The 19,293-nt window shown below is 36.1% G+C and overlaps 2 protein-coding genes across 2 annotated transcripts in view; one reads left to right on the top strand and one right to left on the bottom strand.

Moving 5' to 3' along the window:
* arhgap42a (Rho GTPase activating protein 42a) overlaps positions 1–11,322 on the top strand; it is a 26,518-nt gene extending 15,196 nt beyond the window's left edge. Inside the window, exons 8-24 of the mRNA XM_082140384.1 lie at positions 1,831–1,960; positions 2,066–2,166; positions 2,481–2,590; positions 3,724–3,802; positions 4,486–4,525; positions 4,694–4,756; positions 5,464–5,538; positions 5,757–5,841; positions 5,926–5,984; positions 6,088–6,193; positions 6,329–6,488; positions 7,545–7,719; positions 7,791–8,186; positions 8,734–8,890; positions 9,002–9,061; positions 9,834–9,913; positions 10,097–11,322. Coding sequence (XP_081996510.1) covers positions 1,831–1,960; positions 2,066–2,166; positions 2,481–2,590; positions 3,724–3,802; positions 4,486–4,525; positions 4,694–4,756; positions 5,464–5,538; positions 5,757–5,841; positions 5,926–5,984; positions 6,088–6,193; positions 6,329–6,488; positions 7,545–7,719; positions 7,791–8,186; positions 8,734–8,890; positions 9,002–9,061; positions 9,834–9,913; positions 10,097–10,185 — 1,965 coding nt within the window. The 3' untranslated portion in view covers positions 10,186–11,322. The remainder of the gene's footprint in view (positions 1–1,830; positions 1,961–2,065; positions 2,167–2,480; positions 2,591–3,723; positions 3,803–4,485; positions 4,526–4,693; positions 4,757–5,463; positions 5,539–5,756; positions 5,842–5,925; positions 5,985–6,087; positions 6,194–6,328; positions 6,489–7,544; positions 7,720–7,790; positions 8,187–8,733; positions 8,891–9,001; positions 9,062–9,833; positions 9,914–10,096) is intronic.
* Positions 11,149–19,293, bottom strand: trpc6a (transient receptor potential cation channel, subfamily C, member 6a). The gene is made up of 12 exons (XM_082140385.1): positions 18,442–19,293; positions 17,278–18,025; positions 15,664–15,843; positions 15,412–15,576; positions 14,890–15,106; positions 14,526–14,753; positions 14,159–14,423; positions 13,735–13,930; positions 13,201–13,401; positions 13,020–13,076; positions 12,830–12,905; positions 11,149–12,551 (listed from the first exon to the last, which is right to left on the bottom strand). The coding sequence occupies exons 1-12, from the start codon at positions 18,582–18,584 to the stop codon at positions 12,403–12,405; spliced, it is 2,625 nt and encodes an 874-aa protein (XP_081996511.1). The 5' UTR covers positions 18,585–19,293; the 3' UTR covers positions 11,149–12,402.

The following is a 19,293-nucleotide window of genomic DNA, read 5'->3' as shown; positions in this document are numbered from 1 at the left end:
AGGGCACACAATGAAATGAACTTTGGCTAACTAAAGGGAAGATTTCAGTGTCTGATAAGTCTGAGGTTTGCACACCTGACAGGGCCTGTGAAATTGGTGCATGTGCCATATTACACAACATTGCCCAAAAAAAAAAAAAAAAAAAAAACTTTTCATTATAATATAATGAAAAGTTTAATAAAAGACCAATATACTTAGTTCCTTGAGTTTTATTTCAATTGTTCTTTGTAAAGAAAAGCCAGTGTTCAAGTGCCTGCAACAAGAGATATTAGACACATGCCTCATGCAACAAATAAAAAGGAAAAGTTGGCTATACACTGCCCACCTGTAGGCCTATGTCTCCTCTGTCTGTGCTGACTCTTCTGTAGGCCTTTCTGTAGATGTGGAATCCTGCTACTTATATTGCTGCCATAAAGCATACAAGTATAAATTAAGTAAAGTTATTTATGCACTTGCAGGTAGGCTAGTTCCTCCATATGACAGTTATCTGAGAGGGTTTATTCACTGTCCAGTGAAATGGAAACAAATGGACATTACAAAGTCTTATACTTTCTTTCCTTTGGAAAGTTATAAAAAAAATGTCCACTTACTGCACATATTTCAGCCACCACTTTCTTGGGAACAGATACAAGTGTTGGTGTATTATGTAAAAGTGCACAAAAGAGGAAAACACAATGTCATTATATGAACTACACTCTGGAAAAATATTTTTACATTAATATAAGTTTATTAGTTTTCACTTTCACAAGTCAAAGCAATTCATCATTACTCAAGATTTAACAGTTGAAATGACTATACAGCCTTAATTTAATGCAGCAAAAATTATTTTACAGTGTAGGCTACTAAGATCTTTTCTTCTTTTTTTTTTTTTTTGCTCAGCCTTTTTCTTGGTTGCTTTTATAAACAGCCAACCATTTATTTAACAGTGTCTTTTATAAAAGAGACTATAATATAACAAAAAAATTACCATTATGTAGAATATTTTTGTACTTCAATTTTGTTTGTTCCCATGTTCTAGTGTGGTGACTCTGACATTACAATGAACAAAGTAATTATGCAATTATTCAAATACAAAAATATAGGCTAATAAGTGATAAAAAACATCTAACATGGCCACTTCTAACGGATTTAAATTGTCTGCTACTTTTTGCCAGCCCTCTCTCCTGGCTTTTGCAGACTTTGAGGTGTTCCCTGGCGTTTTGCATTAAAACATTAAAATTCCGAATAAACTTCGACTATTAGTTCTTGCTCTGCTGCGGAGAAAAACTGTGCGCGCTCTTTGGCCATGCTGAACAGCCAATAGCAGCGTTGCTGATCAATGTTTCTACTATCGATACATGTCCCCTTTTAACCCAGCGCATGAACGCGCAATTATCTCGGATAACTCAATCCAGCGATACTAATCCTATCCGGCAAGTGTGTACGAAGAACCGAGTTAGCCAGATCATGATTAGCACGATGATATTATCTTGGATGTGTAATTTGATCTCGGATGTAATAAGCAACGTACGAAGAACGAGCCCCTGGTCTAAAGTCAATGGCGCAATATTGTTTTTGTTATTTAAAGAGCGCGTTAGTAATGTGCGCCTGTGTTAGTAATGTGCACACAAACATGCCAAATATTTAATATAAAAGGATTACAATGTAAAAGATTATTATTGTGTACATAAAGATATGTTGATTGTGTGAAATTGTTGATTGTGTGAATCAATTCTGTGTTATATATTAGATTATCCAGTATTTATTTTTTGCATATGGAAGGAACTGTACTTTGGATTACAGTGATGTCCCTATAGAACCAACACTGTTGTTTTGATGTTCCCTCTGAAGACAAGGAATAATTTTGAGAGCACAAGACAGGAAGTGGAGAATTTGATGAGAAGGATAAGGTCTGCAGAGCAGGACTTTAAAGCTCCAGGACAGTGGACCATGGAGGGCTTCCTCTATGTGCAAGAGAAACGTGAGGATCCTCCTGAGCAGTGTACATTTAGAATATTGATTTTCAAGTAGATTGTTAATATATGTAAATTCATGTGCACTAATGATCACCTGTGTTCTGTTGAAGGACCCTTGGGGTGCACGTGGAGTCGACATTACTGCACGTACGAGAAAGGGACCAAAATGTTTACGATGAGCAACTCTGAATTCAAGTCTGGAGGCAAACAGGTATTAAATGTTTAGAATTTATCCCCCAGTTTCACAGACAGTGCTTAAGCTAGTCCCAGACTAAAATGCATGTTTGAGCTGTTTTATCTGAAAGCAACTGCCACTAACATATCTTAAAATATGCCATTCTTTTTCCTCAAGATGCACACCAGTAATGTATTTTTCTACGGCATGTTTATAAAAGCTACTTAAATGCCCTAATTGATCTTAAATGTGACCTAATCCTGGCTTAATCTAAACCTTGTCTGACCTTAAATGTTATTAGCTTAATCTCTCATTTCTACATTTTGATTCCTTTTGTCTTCTATTGATAGAATGGACTGATCTTGAGTCCCCCTGAGATGTTTAAGCTGAAGTCCTGCATCAGACGGAGGACTGACTCTATTGACAAGCGATTCTGCTTCGACATTGAGGTGGTGGAAAGGTGTGTGGAAAGGCTGTGACATTGAGAGAAATTTGAGTGCTGCAGGAGATTGTGTTGTGTTTAATGCTCTCTTCGGTCTGTCACTTTCAAGACTTCTCTCCTTCATTCCATCTCTTTCTTTTCTCTCCTCATAACTGAAGAGGTAAACCCTGTGAAGGGCTTCTGTTCAGTTATCTGCAATGTTTCAATAAAGGCCATCGGTACGTTGCACTTTTATCCTGAGCTGCTGCCGTGTTCTTTTAATATCACTTCCCCATATGTGCTATATTTAAGGATGTGTTCACACTTGACTTGTTTAAAAAAAAAAAACTCTGGTACGAATGCTCTGTTAAAGCAGCTCATTTGAATACGTTTGAACACTGCTTACCAAACAAGCAGACCTAGACCCACATTTTCAGGGGATCTGAAAATGTCTTTTCAGGTGTCGGATCTGCGTATTCTTGCTTCAGATCTTCATTTGTGTGCAATGGAGGTATTCCTGGCACTGTTTCGACTCTTTTACACACTTTATAAACTCTTTGTGAGTTCTCAGCTGGCAAATACCATCATATATACACACATACAATGAGTGCATTTAGGCCGCAAACAGCATTGTTTGGAATGTTCGATAAGTTCAGTCGCAAAATATACGTCATAAAAGCAGTTTTTTTGTTTTGTTTAGTGTATTAAGGTTCAGTGTTAAAAATGACCAGGACTAAATGTATCATTTTCTTTTTTGGTCCAAAAAAACCCAGAGCTACAAGTGTGAACACAACCTAAGTTACTTTTTAATGCTATGTAACAGTTGCCTAAACATACTAAACAAAAAGTTTGGTTTAGTATATATCACATCTTTCAAAAAAGACGTGTGTTTGATTTATTTTTTGGTACCTGGCCCTTTAACTCTTGCATTAATTCGGACTGCAACCTCACAACTCAGATTAAATGATTTTTTTATACCGTGGAGCTGTGAATGGCAGTAAAGAAACTTTGTTTGCAAGCTTTATAAACCTCTCATTATGCATAGGCATGATGCTTAGAGCTTGATTAAAAAAAAATGTAATAAATGAACTGATAAATTATGCAAAATTCTTACTCAACCTCTCATCTTACACCAGGAGTTGAGAGTTAACGTCTGTCAATCTGTCCCACAGGCATGGCATCATCACTCTTCAGGCTCTCTCTGAATCCAACAGAAGGCTGTGGATGGAGGCCATGGATGGAAAAGAGCCGGTAAGAGCAGCCGCCCAGCCGACGCTGCTCAAAATGAGACTCTGCTCTCGGTTTGATAAACATGTCTGTTCATAGTGCAAGAGCTTCATTGTAAAGAAAGGGTTTCTAAATCGTGATAAGATAACAGTAAAAGCCTGTAAAATAAAGGTCGGTCCAATCAATGGCGTAAATAAGAATTATCTGTTTGGCTGACCAATGACAGACAAGGAAACCCATTTTACCGGTCATTATTTTTGTACTTTAAATAGGTTTTCTTTTTTCTTTAGCCCAATTTACTCCCTTTTCCCATTATAGACACGTAATTGTTGTTATAGAGGCTCTTTGAACTCCAGGCAATGAATAGTGTACACATGGACAGGAAAAAGATGACAGCTGAGAATTTACACTTTGCTAATGACTCTTTGTTTTGACTCTTATACTGTCAGCTGTAGTTGATTGGCTTCAACTCATTTGACCCTCATTGCCACTGCTATTATTTAGCTGAGTTAGGGAATTTCTTATACACAAAGGATTATTAGTGGGTGTATGTTTATAGTATGAAACTATAAATTGTATTTTGTATATACGGCCTTATCATTTATTTCCTAGAAGAGAAATGGATTATGCAATATAATGCATTAATGTATATGCTTTAAATCGCATTTATATTTAGTGTTTTATAAACATATGGTGATTTCTTCTAGATTTACACCCTTCCAGCACTTCTGAGCAAGAAAGAGGAAAGTAAGTTCTATTTAATTGTCATTTTTGGTGTATATAGAGAACGGATTAATTTGGCAGTTTGTAATATAGACATACTGTTCAATCCACTTGCATGTTAATTTATAAGACATAAATAGTTCACCTGCGTTAGCCTCATATTTATGTAACATATAAACTCTCTGTCCACAGCATTCCTAAATGAAGCAGGCTTTAATTTTGTAAGGAAGTGTATAGAGCTTGTGGAAACCAGAGGTGAGTCTCTGCATCCTTTTCACTTAGTTTAAGTTTTGCATTACATATATATTATGACATGTATTATGTACATTTATGTGCATGTATGTACACTACCGTTCCAATGTTTTGTGGCTGTAAGATTATTTATTAAAATAAATGAATACTTTTGTTAAACAAGTAAAAATCGATATACAAAATATAAATATATGAAATATAATATATAAAATATATATTTATGCAAATATATAAATATAACACACACACACATACACACAGCAATATATATATATTTCTCTGTATGTGTGTATTATGTAAACACAGACTTTTATGTTAGATGCGATCAATCGCAATATAATAAATATGAAATATTATTAACATATATTAAAATAGAAATTAATAATATTTTGCAATATTGCTGTTTTTACTGTATTTTTGATCAAATAAATGCAGCCTTGAAGGGCATAAGATACTTTTTCCAAAAAATCTCGGTGACCTTACATTTTGAATGTCCAAACAAAAATATGAGTTTCATGACTTCAACTGAATTGAATCAGGTTAAATCAGTAACGGTAAATAATTGATTTAACTTAAATATATATAATATATAAGAAGTTTATTTAGCTATTAAATAAACTTTTTTTTTATTAACTTACGGAATATTTTAACTTGTTTATTGCATTGAATTTCTTATAATACAAAAACTGTATTTTCCCTTTCATGTCTAGGCATTAACACAATGGGGCTGTACAGAATTGGTGGAGTTAACTCTAAAGTCCAGCGATTGATGACCTCAGTGTTTGGTACTGTAATCCAGAAATCCAGTACTATAGAATGCTTTCTTTTTTGCTCACGGAAACCTGATAAATGTATATACATGAAGACTTTAACATAATGCCATTTTTGTAATATTGTTATAAAAAAATATCGTTTTTTAGAAATACACAATATTTACAGTAACCTTAAGCAGATGTTTTTGAAGCCAAATTCCATTTAATATGAGTTCATCTGACCCTTACAGCAGCCAAAGCTCCTGCAGATATGGACCTTGACCCAGACACCTGGGATAACAAGACCATCACCAGTGGCCTGAAGAATTACCTCAGGTTTATAAATAATTGCCATAATTTTTACTTTTTGAAAATGGCATGTTATCAAGGAAACAAAGTAAGTCATTCTGTTCTCTACAGGTGTCTGGCAGAACCTCTCATGACCTACAGACTCCACAAAGACTTCATCATGGCAGTCAGTGAGTTCTAGCATGTTCTGTCCTCGATGAACTCCTCATCATGTCCATCTGTGACTTGTTTATTCAATGATTAGATGCCTGGATTGTTTTTTATTTTTTTTAGAGTCTGATGATCAGAACTACAGGGTCTGTGCTGTTCACGCCCTCGTCCACAAGCTCCCCGACAAGAATAAAGAGATGCTGGATATTCTGATTAAACATCTGCATGTGTATGTAGCTCTAGTTCTTGAACATTGAAGAAGAAACTGCACATCTAGTACATTGGTTCATGAGTGCACTTTAAATTCCACAAGGAGGTGCTAACCATGGTGTTTTTAAAAAAACTGTTCTGCTGTTTTTGACAGGGTTTCCACACATAGTCAGAAGAATCTGATGACCGTGTCTAACCTGGGTGTGATTTTTGGCCCAACACTCATGCGCTCTCAGGAGGAGACAGTTGCTGCCATGATGAACATCAAATTTCAAAATATTGTTGTAGAGATCCTGATAGAAAACTATGATAAGGTGATCATTTAAACAAACAATTCTGTTTGAATAGACAGCATGCTGATAGATAGAGGAACAAATTATTATATAAAAGATGAGAATTGCTTATCTTACTACTATGTTTACCCTTAAAATGCTTTTCAACAAGTTTGCATCAATATTTAAAATTCTGGCTGATAAATAATTAATGTTACTGCCAATAACTAGTAAATATCCGATATTACAATTCTATAACATTTTGCCTGAATAAATTCAAACTAAATGCTTAATAATACTAAAATCAGTTATTTTAAATGCTATTAGTGAATTTAGGCATCACAGCATTATACTGTACGAAATTAAAAATGGATATTCATTATGAGGTTTGATAAAGATTAAATTTAACAATGTTATTAAATTAGTTGTGTTTTTACTTTAAGTGAGCATTAGATTACAGCAATGGTAAAAAATGTAAAATAAAAATAATTATTAAATATTATTAAATTATTAAGTATTATTATTATTAAAAAATAATAATAATGTAAAATAAATATAGATTTTTTTTAAGCATTGGATACTTTTATTCAGCAAGGGCACATTAAATTGATCAAAAGTGACAGTAAAGACATTTACGTATAATGTTACAATCTATTTAAAATAAATTCATTAAAGAATCCTGAATAAACTGCATCACAGTTTCAAAAAAAAATATTAAGCATAATTATTAATATAATATTAATCAATGTTTCCTGAGCAGCAAATCATATCATAACAGAATGATTTCTGAAGGATCATGTGACACTGAAGACCGTAGTGATGCTGCTGAAAATTCAGCTTTGCCATCACAATTACATTTTAAAATGTTAAAATAGTAAACTTTTATTTTAAGTTGTAATATTTCACAATATTACTGTTTTGACTGCATTTTTATCAAATAAAGGCATCTTTGATGAGAATTAGAGACTGTAATATGGTACATCGCTACTTCTCAACTCCAAATATGTTTTTATATAGTTTTGCTCATCTAATGCAGATGTTCTTTGGTTGGATCAAAAAACTCTTGGTATCTTTTTTTTTTCTTTCTTTTTTTCTTAGATATTTCATCAAGCTCCAGACCCTAACGTCCCCCTGCCACAGCCTCAGCCTCACTCTCAGTCTCGTGCCAGTGCCAGTGCCAGTGCCCGCCGCAGCAAAGCCATCTGCCTGTCCTCAGGGTCCCGTAAATCCAGAGGCCTGTACCCTCCCACCCTGTGCCTGGCTGATGCTGACAGTGAGTGTCCCCAAAAACAGGCATTCAGTCCATCTGTTAGAGGAGTCAATTTAACCCCTTCTCTCCATCAGGTGACACGTTCAGCAGCAGCCCGAGTAGCACTCCCATGGGCAGTATGGAGTCTCTCTCGTCGCACTCTTCAGAGCAGAACAGCTGCTCTAAGACGGGCTCCCCATCACGTTCCAAACACAAGGGATCAGGGAGTCTGTGCTGGACCACTTCATCTCCCTCCTCCAATGGGCCCAAAAGCCCTCCTTGCACCGCCAGCCCCGATTCCAGCTCCAAAGAGGACGCCAACAAGACTGATGGAGAATGGGAAGAAGCACTGAGTACAAGCCCTGGAGATCGAAGCTCTCCGGCTTCAGAGATCCTCCAGAGGACCCTAGGAGAGACGCTGGAGGATCGCGGGGAAGAACGACACAGTCTGTCCACCTGCTCTTCTCTCACTTCACTTCACATTTCTGAGGGTAAGAAAGCTGGATTTTTGCACAATGTGGAGGCGAATTCACGAAATCCTGCATCTTATCCACTAACCACGCACAATCCACCCTTCAACAGAACCCTAACAGCATGTGCAAATAAACAACAACATCAGCAAAATGCAGTGAATTTGACCAGTAAAATAATGCCAGGTCAATTGGCGATAAAAATGAAGCAAGCTTAGATAGAGATAAGAGGGTTATTTCTAAAATAGTCAGTTCTTTTTTTATAAGTCTATATGGTTTTTATTCAATTTTATTTCAGTTTTAGTCATTCTGGTACATAAAGTTAAACTTAAGGAGAAATGTTTTAGTGTTTTAAATGTTAACTATAAAGTCCTGCTCCCTAGTCTCTCCCAAGGCCTGTTGGCCTTGACTACAGAAAGTAGTACAGAACAAACATTGTTCTCTAGTTCTCCCTTGCGGCATTAGGCTACAGAAAGCATTTGAAACATAAGATAAAGAAACAACAGAAAGGATACATTTTCCAAGACATAATGATTCACACACACACATGTTTCTTGATAACGCTCAGGTTTCAGAAGTTGTCACGGCTCCGTCCAGAGCCTGGTGTCACGCGGTCAGAGAGACAGTCTCAAGTCCCTCCATCTACCTGATCTTCCTCCTAAAGAGAGCGTGAGATACAGAGCTGACTCCTCAACCAGCAATGGCTACCAGAGACCGGGATCTGTGTAAGTTAAAACCTTCTCAGTGATCTTCTATCATAATGTAAAATCAGTTTGTTACACTGATCTCAGTTTATCTCAATATGATATCAGATGTGCCATGCTTTTATCCCCCAGTGTGGCCTGCAGAGCAGCAATCTTTGAGGGTCCTGTGATTTCACAGCCCACAATGGGAAGGTAATGAGCCAGATTAATTGTATTGTTAAGTTTTATTTATTATCATTAGTGCTGTCAAATCGATTAATTGCGATTTAATCGCATCTAACGTAAAAGTTTGTGAATATATATATATATATATTTGACAGCAGTAATTATTATTACTTATTTCCGTGTCTAAATGGAATCTCCAAACGTTGTTAAAATGTCACATCAGCTAAAGTGCACAGCGCTAAGAGAAAGACACTACAGTCGTGATCAGATATTATTTATGCTATATCTTATGAGGTTATTTCTAAGGTCTATTCTATGTCATTGTCCTGTAATTTTTCCTTATACGCTACTTTTCAAAAGTTTGTGGTCGTTAAGATTTTCCACAATTTTGCATTTATTTGATCAAAAATACATTGAAGCAGTAATATTGAGAAATATTATTACAATTTAAAGTAACTGTTTTCTATTTTAATATTTAAAAATGTAATTTATTCCTGTTAAAGATATGTATGTATATTTCAGATTAGTTGTTGTGTTGTGCCAGCCCTTCTTACTTCGCAAATGAATAAAAAAATTGAGTAAAATGTGTTTTAAAAAGGCTATTGGTCACTGAAAACAATCAAATTCGTGTTTAGCACTTTTTAAATGACATGCATTCAAATGTTCTGTAAATTGGACTGAATGTCTTGATATTGTGTGTACTAAGAACAGCCAAAGGTAAAGTGTTGTTGATGTTGTCAGGGATGTTAGTGAGTTTCCTTATTGGTCATGTCTCTAACTCCCTCTGGTGTTTTTACAGAGAGGCTAAAGCCTTGTTTTCCTGTCAAGCGGAGCACAGTCATGAGCTCAGCTTTCCTCAGGGGGCGCTCTTCTCCAATGGTAACCACACTCTGTTCAAAACTTCACTTTGTGTACTGTTGCTTAGGATACAGTTTGAGCTATGAGCCTCTACTTTACTTTTATAAGGAAACAGAAACACAAAAGGCTATGTAGAATGTTGTGCACTTAGTTATTCTGTATTTAACTCTTTATTGTTATGTGTTTGTCTTAATGTCCATGCAGTGTATGCTTCAGTGGAACCTGGCTGGCTCCAAGCTACATATAATGGCAAAACTGGACTCATCCCAGAGAATTATGTGGCGTTCCACTGATGGGGCCAGAAAAGGCAAAAGCAAAGTCCATGGTATCCATGGTGTTCATTTCTGCAAAAAAGGGACCATTTAAATGTACATTGCTACCTTACTGTATGTAAATCATTTTTGCATAGCATTCTAGTTTTTGCATAGTATTATAACCACATCATTAACCATCGCATTTGATAAAGTTTATTCGGGATGTAAATATCACCTTTGTCTTAAATGTACAGTAGATTTTATTACCATAGGTACAAGAAGTTGACTGTATTAACCCAAATTTCTGTATTTATATGAGACCCATAATGATGATGGTCTGTAATATTTTAAAACTGTAGACATGAGCTCATAACACTCTGATCCGTGTTGCGGTACGGCTCTGAAGGAAATATTTAGAGGGAGAATTATACCTGTGCCATATGCATTAATTAGCGACCATATTAAGTAGCAGAAGATATTGTATTGCCCAATCTGACATATGTGAAATTGTTAGTAGTATGTTTTATTGACTTTCTTTTCAGTAATACCAAAAGATCAAGCATTTTTGGTAGATGCCGGTCATCTTTCATTTCAGTAACTGTTGAATCTTTTAGGTGAAATCAATTAGTCGATAGTCATTTTTATTCTATACAATTTCAAAGGGTTAAATTGAAAATCGGTACCTCTGAACCTTTCCATGTCCTTAACCCCCCCCCCACAAAATACATCTTGAATGAACTGACTTTAAGAGCCAAAAAAAATTTCTTATATATGTATTTTATTGTACTAATATACTGTCAAATTTGTGGTGTTTGGCAAAACAGTGTAACAAAACAAAAGTTCTTTAAAAATTTTAACTTATACTGTTAAGTATAATATAGTGGGTTTTGTTTAATGAAGTACAATAAAAAAAAAAGACAAAATACTTCTGACAGTGTTAAACGTTGTAGATTGTTAAAGTTTGTTATAGTTTGTGCTCACAAAAAATGCAGTTTTTCCAAGTAATGGCTCTACTGTATTTTATTGTACACTGGTTTAGCATTTCCATATGTTGAAATGGAAAAAGGAATTGTTATACAGATTATAATACTGATTATTAACATCATTTACAAAGTAATTTAATGTGTGATGATTTTCTTATAAAGCATTTTTTACTAATAAAATGTCATTGTTTGAGTCTGGTTCCTTTTGTTGTGTTTCAACCTGTTCATGTCTATCCATATATCTATTCATCTATCTATCTATCTATCCATCTATCTATCAGTCTTTGCCACCTCAATTTAAATCTGAAAGGCATTCTCAGTTTAAGACTGCTTTGCATTCTACACACTGTTGAGAGGACATGAAAAGTGACAAAAAATTCCACTTTGGAATTTCACTTTGCCTTTGTACTGAACACTGAACAGTACATCAGTATGACACATTATTACAAAAGAATATCTGACTAATTCCCCCGAGTGTGTTTGTCAGTAAACTTCCCGTTATATCATTTGCTTGTAAACGTGGATTTTTCCTGTACTTTGGATGGAAATGAGGTGCTAATCTCTGACATCATCATCATCATCATCTTGACATCATAAAACATTAAACATTTTGTGTTTGAACAGAACTTTATCACCCAGTTTCACAGACAAGTCTTAAGCCTACTCTTGGACTAAAATGCATGTTTGAGCTGTTTTAACTGAAAGCAACTTGCATTGACATTTCTTAAAATATGTCAGTGCCATTGTTTTGCCTCAAGAGTCAAGATGCACACCAGTAATGTTTTTTTGTTTTTTTCTAAGGCACTTTTATGAAAACTTCTTAAATGTCCTAATTTAACTAAGGCCTAATCCTAGCTTGATTTAAGCCTTGTCTGTGAAACCAGATCTTATATATCTGATAATGTGATCACATTTGTCATTAGAGGTAATTTCCAGCAACAGAATATTGGGTAACACTTTATTTTACAGTCCTGTTCCCCATGTACATACTATGTACTTATTATAATAATTACAATAACTAAGTACTAACCCAGAAAACTACCCATGTAGTTTTACCCAGTACTTTCTTAGGTAAGTCCACGTAAGTGTGTGTGTGTGTGTATATATACTTCTTCACAGTCACAGAAAGATCAACAGCTGTTCTCTGTTAAACCAGCAGGCCAAGGTAGAGAAGCATGTGAAACCACATGTAATCCTTGTGCAAATTGTATTGCTTAATAAATAGTCGAAAATATGCTTCTGTAAAATAAAAAAACACTGTTGTCTGACTTCCTCAGTTAGACTTTAGTATCAAGCAGTCCTGAGAGAGATTTGTTTCAATTGTCCTCACTAGCTTTGCCAGCTCCTCCATGTTGTTTGACTTTTCCTCCAGCAGCTCATAGCGAAGGCTTGAAATGTCCTGCTTAATCTCCTTTAGTTCACCTGTAACAAAGCAGTGTTCAGTCTGAATTATGAAAAATATGAATCATAAAACACCCAAATATATATAAAAAAAAATCCCTATTCCCTCACACTCATGTTGTTCCGAACCCCTTTGCTGTTATTTTTTTCAGTGGGACAGAAAAGTAGTATTTTCCCTTTTTTTCTCCTTTTTTTTTTTTAGATAGATATATTTTTTTTGCTCTGACCATTAATTAAAGTGACCATGTGTAACAAAAAAATATTATTACTATAATGAAGGGTTAAATACACACACTCACCCTCATTGACTTCATCACATTCTTTGTCATTTTGAGCTTTGATGATGTATCGCTTAACGAGACGCTTCATAATTTTCTGTACAGATCAAATGCAGTAAGTTCAATCACAAATTCAAATGCAAAGAGCAAATCTGAACCATATTCAGATCTACTATAAATATTCAGTGTATGAAAAAAAAAGTAAACATGCCTGATATCGACTGGAGCCAGGAAGATTCTTGTCTCTGCAAGGTTTGCTCTGTCCCAACTTGATCCAACAAATCACAAGAGCAACATAAATGGATTAGTTTATTGTGATTGTAAATGAATGATACAAATTGACTTAACTACTTTGTTTACTCTAATGTAGAATCAGAGGGGATTTGCCTCACCTCACTGAGCTCAGACCCCTTCATAATGGCTTTGTGTCTGTCAGAAATCTCCCTCAGGAGACTCTTAGCCCCCATCACCAGACTCAGAACAGACTTGGGACTGGGAACCAAGTTAAAAGGCACAGGGAGAGTCCTGCCCTCCTCAAAGTAGGTGAACCAGAGCTTGGCCCGGGCAAACTTCCACTCCACATCTGCATCATCCTGCAAAATGCCAGGACAACACTAATGTTTTGAATGCTTAAAGCAACAAATAAATCAACACAGATATGCAGTGGAAAGAGATGCGTGAATAAAATGGTTTAATTCAATTAAAACTAAGCAGTCAAACTAATTATCCCATCCTGAAGAGGATAGAGATAACATTGTTGTTTTTTTTCCATAATATGCAAAAACCTCTTCACTGGAGTGCTTCATCAGCACAAAATCTTAAACAGAGATTTACAGATCCCATTTGGTCCGCTGCACAAAGATTTATAATGTCAGCAGCTCTTAGAAAGCAATATGAAGAAGTTAAACTGAGAAGACATAAAGTACCTCAATCTCCTGAAAGGAACTGTTGATCATGGCAATGAGCATGTTGAGTAGGACGATGACCACTGTGACATTGTAAACTCCATAGAGAACATAGCCAATGTTCTCGATGAACTTGTGTCCATTGTTCACGATTACTGATCTGACCTCAGAAAGGCCAAATATTGCCCAAAACAGCGTCTTGAAGCTTTCTTCAACACTACAAAGATAAAGAAGACATGGACGTTTAAACGAATGAACATTTCCTATTTTCATAAGAGAACTGACATGTTTGATATGTTACACTATACCGCTCAAACGTTTGGGGTCGGTAGGATTTTTTAAGGTGTTTGAAAGAAAGCTGCATTTATTTGATCAAAAATATTATTACAATTTAAAATAACAGATTTTTTTCTGAATATACTTTAAAATATATATTTTTACTCACGTTGTGAAAGCTTCATTCTGTTTAGCACCCCGATAATACGAGTAGAGGTTGAACATTCCAATCATGAAAGCCAGAAAGACTAGGATGAAGATAACCATGAACTTGAAGATGTCCTTCACCGTCCGTCCCAAAGATATCTGCAGTGGTCCGAAGCTCTCATTCGCTGGCAGGATGTACGCAATTCGAGAAAAGCTCAGGACCACTGCGATGGCGTACAAGCCCTCTGAAACTAACTGAGGATCAGACGGGAGCCAGTAGATCCGAGCTGGGATTAAAAAAAAGATAATTTATGCAGATCGCTTGTTGTATTACATTGTAATTTTGTGGGAAACAAAATCTTGCCGGACTTGAGAGGACAGTCACTCACCCAACTGGTAGTATCCCACCTCGAGAGGCAAAGTTACATTGGTTAAATCTGTGTAGTGCTCATCAACATAGCGTTGTGCTTCACATGCATGCCAGAAAGCCATTATCCTTGAGATGAAGGATGCCACAAAAATGGCCAACATTCCAAAGTCTAGCATATTCCAAGGCTCAAGCAGATATTCTCTTGGACCTTGAGACCAGATCTCCTTACACTCGGCCCAAATCATCCCTGAGAGAAGGACATTAAAACATAGACATGAATGTTTGTCCTAGGACATGGAAACGAACTGTACATTTCGTTCTCTAAATACAGATTGTAGTAGAGTAGTAACCTTTGACAAGTTAAAAATCAGTCAGAAACAAACCTACGACCCAGGAAATGATGAGCATTTCCATCCACGTAAAGGGAGTTGTTTTCATACGAAACAGCTGCGTCGGATAGTCATGAATGGTCATATTTGGAAGCAGCTTGGTCCCATCAAAGCGGTCTGCGGCGTTCATGACCAAAAGGCCAAGGAAAATAGTGAAGGAGGCCGCGTGTGCCACAAACTTAAGGAAAGGGCCACGCATGATCTTTCCCATCTGTTGGTAACAGCATTTTTTACTGATTGTGGTGTGATAAACACAAGACTTCAAGTGCTGGATGCATTCTTCTATTGTATATTTGTACATTGCTGCTTATCAGCCTGATATGCTTATCAACAACATTATTATGACTCATAGGATACGGTGGATATTTTAAGCACTGCTATAATTTACAACCATGGGAACAGTCTTTCTGAGTAAAGATTTCAGTGGATGATTTATTCTTCAGACATGTACTGTACGCTTGCTATGCAATACATCTGGTTTTCAACCAGCTTACTTTCGTGTGAACATACACTTACCTTGCTGCATGGTGCCACCCAATACACCATAGCTAGAAAGGGGAGTCCCATTGCAACACCTAAAACCACAAGAAACTTAATGGCTGTGGTCTGCTGCCTGAGTCCGGGAAGGTTTTCGTACCATATTGATAAGAGCTGTTGTTGACAGTTAGGATGGGCCACAAACTGTTTGGGACAAATTGATAAAAAATAAGTGTTTTTACGATAGAATTAGAAGGCAGATTATAAGATGTCTGTTTTTTATGTATTTACCTTTTTCAGTTCATACTTTATTGCGAGTTTTAAGCGAATGAGACTTGGTCGGCTGGGCAGTTCTAAAGTCTCATCCTCTTCGCCGTTCAGAATGGCCTCCACTTCCTCTGTGCTCCGACACAGGTCCAGAAGCCCCACAACAAAATCTTTGCATTGCATAGAAAGTTTCCTATATTCATTCTGAGAAAGATATAGTCATTACAAAGAAAATGCAATCGTTCTACATTTTTGAAGGAATAGTTCACCCAAAAATAAAAATTCTGTGAAAATTCATCTGGGGAACACAAAAAAGAGAAACATTGAAGAATGTAATGGCCGTTGAGCTCCAACATGACAACAAACCAGTATAAAACAATCATGAGTCCATTCAACTTGTGTTCTATATTCCAAGTCTTATGATTCTATATGTTTGATTTATGCGATGAACAAATTTAATTGGTTATCTTTTCCTTCACTGTAGTTGTCATATCTCATGTGTACTTTTAGATATTCTAATATGCATCATGGCGATTGGTCACGTGACACACAATTGTCAATGTTGATTGGTCAGAGCACACTGTTGTCAAACCTGCTGCCACAATTTATATTTTCAGCAAATAATGACTTAAATTTCAGCCTACCCTTGTGAAAAGTAATGAAGTACAATTTACGATACTTTCAAACAGAGTACTTATTACAGAAATAATACTTTAAATTAATATACTGTACTTAAGTGTGAATCGTTTTCAGACACCTAACTGCAAGTTAATTGATTTTAAATGAAAATGTATTATAGTTTACATTTATATTAAATGCAATTATCTGAAATAATAGCTGCTTTTTTTGACCCACTTAAGTAAGACTTGATTACATCTTTATATCTAATTTCTTAATGACTTTATTCTATTGTCTAAAGTTAAATATGGTTAAAGTGTACTGCCAAGCATTTATGGTGAAATAAAATATGCTTTAATGTCATTTATATTGAAACTCATGAATTTAAATATATTTTATTGAACATTTGTGATGAAATTTCAATTCAGTATATTTAAAATAGACATAAATATCGAGTAATACCAAATAACACTACAATTAAGTTATAATCAAGTACTTTACATGGGCTTTAGTATGTTAGTCAACACATCAAAATAAGTGTACTTCTTTAAAGCACGACAAAATATGAACAAAACATAATTATTTGAAAAGTGATTTTTAAATAATAATTAATAATTTGATATTATTACAAAGTGCACTTTTTTCCAAGTGTGCTTAATGAAAGTGTAGCCACTTTAAATTACTCGAGTGCCTTTTCTTTCATTAACATTAAATTATCTGCAAGTACAGTTTAAAAAAATCTTTTAAAGTTTGAAGTAGGCTACCCTACAAGTGCACATTTAATACAATTAGCACTCTTCAATTTTACAAAGAGCACATCACATCACACAAATTTGTATGACTTCAGAAGACTATTTTGTGCTCACTTTCACTTTATTTACATGGATGGAAAACAATTGCCAGTACATTCTTCAGGTTTGCTTCAAAATGAGAAAATAATCTAAGGATATTTTATTTTATTTTAGAGAGAACTATCTCTTTAGAACAGTTTTGGTTGTGACTAGGATTTTATTGCAATACCTTAAATTCCTTTTCAATATTGGCCAAGGAGGCGAGCTCATTGCTGAGCTCCAGAGCCGCCAGCACAGGATCCTCATTGGACAGAGAGAGGTACGCTGGACTGGCCAATCCCCTGTAGGCATTGATGCGCGAGCGGGAGTGGCTAAAAGAATCGTACTTTTGATGGTAATTGCAGGTGTCGCAGGCACAAAAGTAATCATGTGGCTGCTCAATGCGAGCACCCTTTCCCAGAAGAATGTGCACGATCTCATATTCGTGACAGTGAGATGCTAGAATGATTGGAGTGACGTCATGAGAAAAACGCGTGCCATCTTCGTCATATGCAAAAAAGTCATCGTGCATCGGAGCCTGACTGGGGCTCGCTGTGAGTCTCTTGTAGTCGGCAAAAGCTTTGTGGCTCAAAATGGCCTCGACAATCCTGGTGTAACCTTTGCTGATGGCCAACAATAGTGCGTCCCCAATACGCGACAGGTTGTCTTTATTTAACAGGAGCTCTATTACCTCTAAGTGTTCGTTTGCCACTGCCAACTGCAATGCATTCTGGCCCATGTAGTCCACACAGTTAACATCCAGCTCAGGGATCTCTTCAAGCATCCTGCGAACGACAGGTATGTTTCCATACTCGGCGGCATCAAGGAGACGTTCCTCCACAGGCGTTAGACTGTTAGGATGGGCATTGAACATGTAAGCTGCCCCTCGCACCGCCTGCCTTCGGCTCTTGGGTAGCGCCTGTCGGGCCAGGTTCTCTCTACGAGGAAAAACATACCAAAAACGTGTATACATTAGAATGTATTAATGTAGATCTACTATTCAGTATGCCACTGAATAACACATTATGTTGACTATTGTTTACACAGTAATAGGCTATCATTTATTTATTCATACAAATATTTGCAGACATTTGTTTAATAGCCATAGCAGTGCTAAACATGTTACTTACATTCATTCATGCCAATGACTTGTATGCTAAACTTTTGAACTGACACTGCGAGATTCTAATGAGTTTTTAAGTATGAAAACTGACATTTTAAACGAGCAAACCAATACACAAATATTACATTGAACTGAGAGACAGTTTCCAGTCAGGACATTGAACTACATTTTATCTCAGAAGGCAACGGCAACTAAACATACAGTGTATGCACAGAATCTTGACCAACTCACCCATGGTAGTGTCCATAACTGCCATAAGAGTCCTCGCAAAAGTCTTCGTTCATCAGTAGATTGTCTTTACTTCTGTTCCTCTTTTCAATTGTGTGAAACTTTGATTGATTTTTATCCTCCAGAACAGTTCTCCTTTGATTCATACTTTCAAATGAGGCAGTTCACGTCTTAAATGTGAACACACCAAAGCACAATCCTGTTATCCAAACATCCAGCTGTGAGTGATTGAGTGTGCGCTACACACTGGCAAGTCACCATCCTCTACAGCCTTTGTTATGTTCCCGTTTAAGTCTTGAGATTGTGCAGAGCACAGAGGAATTCTAACTGTTCTTTTTCATTGGCTACTAATGAGGAATGCAACCATCTTCATGCTGGTTTACAAAAACTTGTTTTCTTCCTTGCTCGGTTTATTTGGTCAAACTGAATGAAATTGAAAGCATTTAGTCCTAATTTGAATGTTAGACAGATAACAGAATCCATTAATTTTCTTGATTGGTAACATTTTCACTATGAAGAATCATAAGAAAATCGCAGAAATGCCATGTGCAAATCCCTCACCTTTCAAAATAAATCTGTCACTGTATATTCCTCTCTGTTTGTTTTAGGAACCATGATTAAAATCTGCTTTCAGCTTCCAAAATCAAAACTCAGTGACGGAGTGCATGTAGAATCCCTTTGGGTCTATTTCAGCGTTCCCAATAAACCTCTACATCCTGTGTGTTCCTTAGGAACGTCCAGCTCTCTGTAAACTGTGGGAAATGCCTTCAATGGAATTCCAGACTGACCAATCGACATGAACATTCAGCGGCGACATCACACTTTTGATTCTCTTTATTTTGCATCTCTCTGGCA

The sequence above is a fragment of the Leuciscus leuciscus genome (assembly GCF_965113295.1).
Source record: "Leuciscus leuciscus genome assembly, chromosome: 16".
In the NCBI taxonomy this organism is placed as follows: Eukaryota; Metazoa; Chordata; class Actinopteri; order Cypriniformes; family Leuciscidae; genus Leuciscus; species Leuciscus leuciscus.
Note: the sequence above shows the minus strand (reverse complement) of the source record. Positions and strands in the feature narration are given on the sequence as shown.

Coding starts and splice junctions, on each gene's coding strand:
- trpc6a (XM_082140385.1), bottom strand. CDS start 18,584: ATGAATCAAAGGAGAACTGTTCTGGAGGATAAAAATCAATCAAAGTTT. Junction 18,026..18,441: donor AGTTATGGACACTACCATGG/GTGAGTTGGTCA, acceptor TTTTCCTCGTAG/AGAGAACCTGGCCCGACAGG. Junction 14,424..14,525: donor GGTGGGATACTACCAGTTGG/GTGAGTGACTGT, acceptor TTTTAATCCCAG/CTCGGATCTACTGGCTCCCG.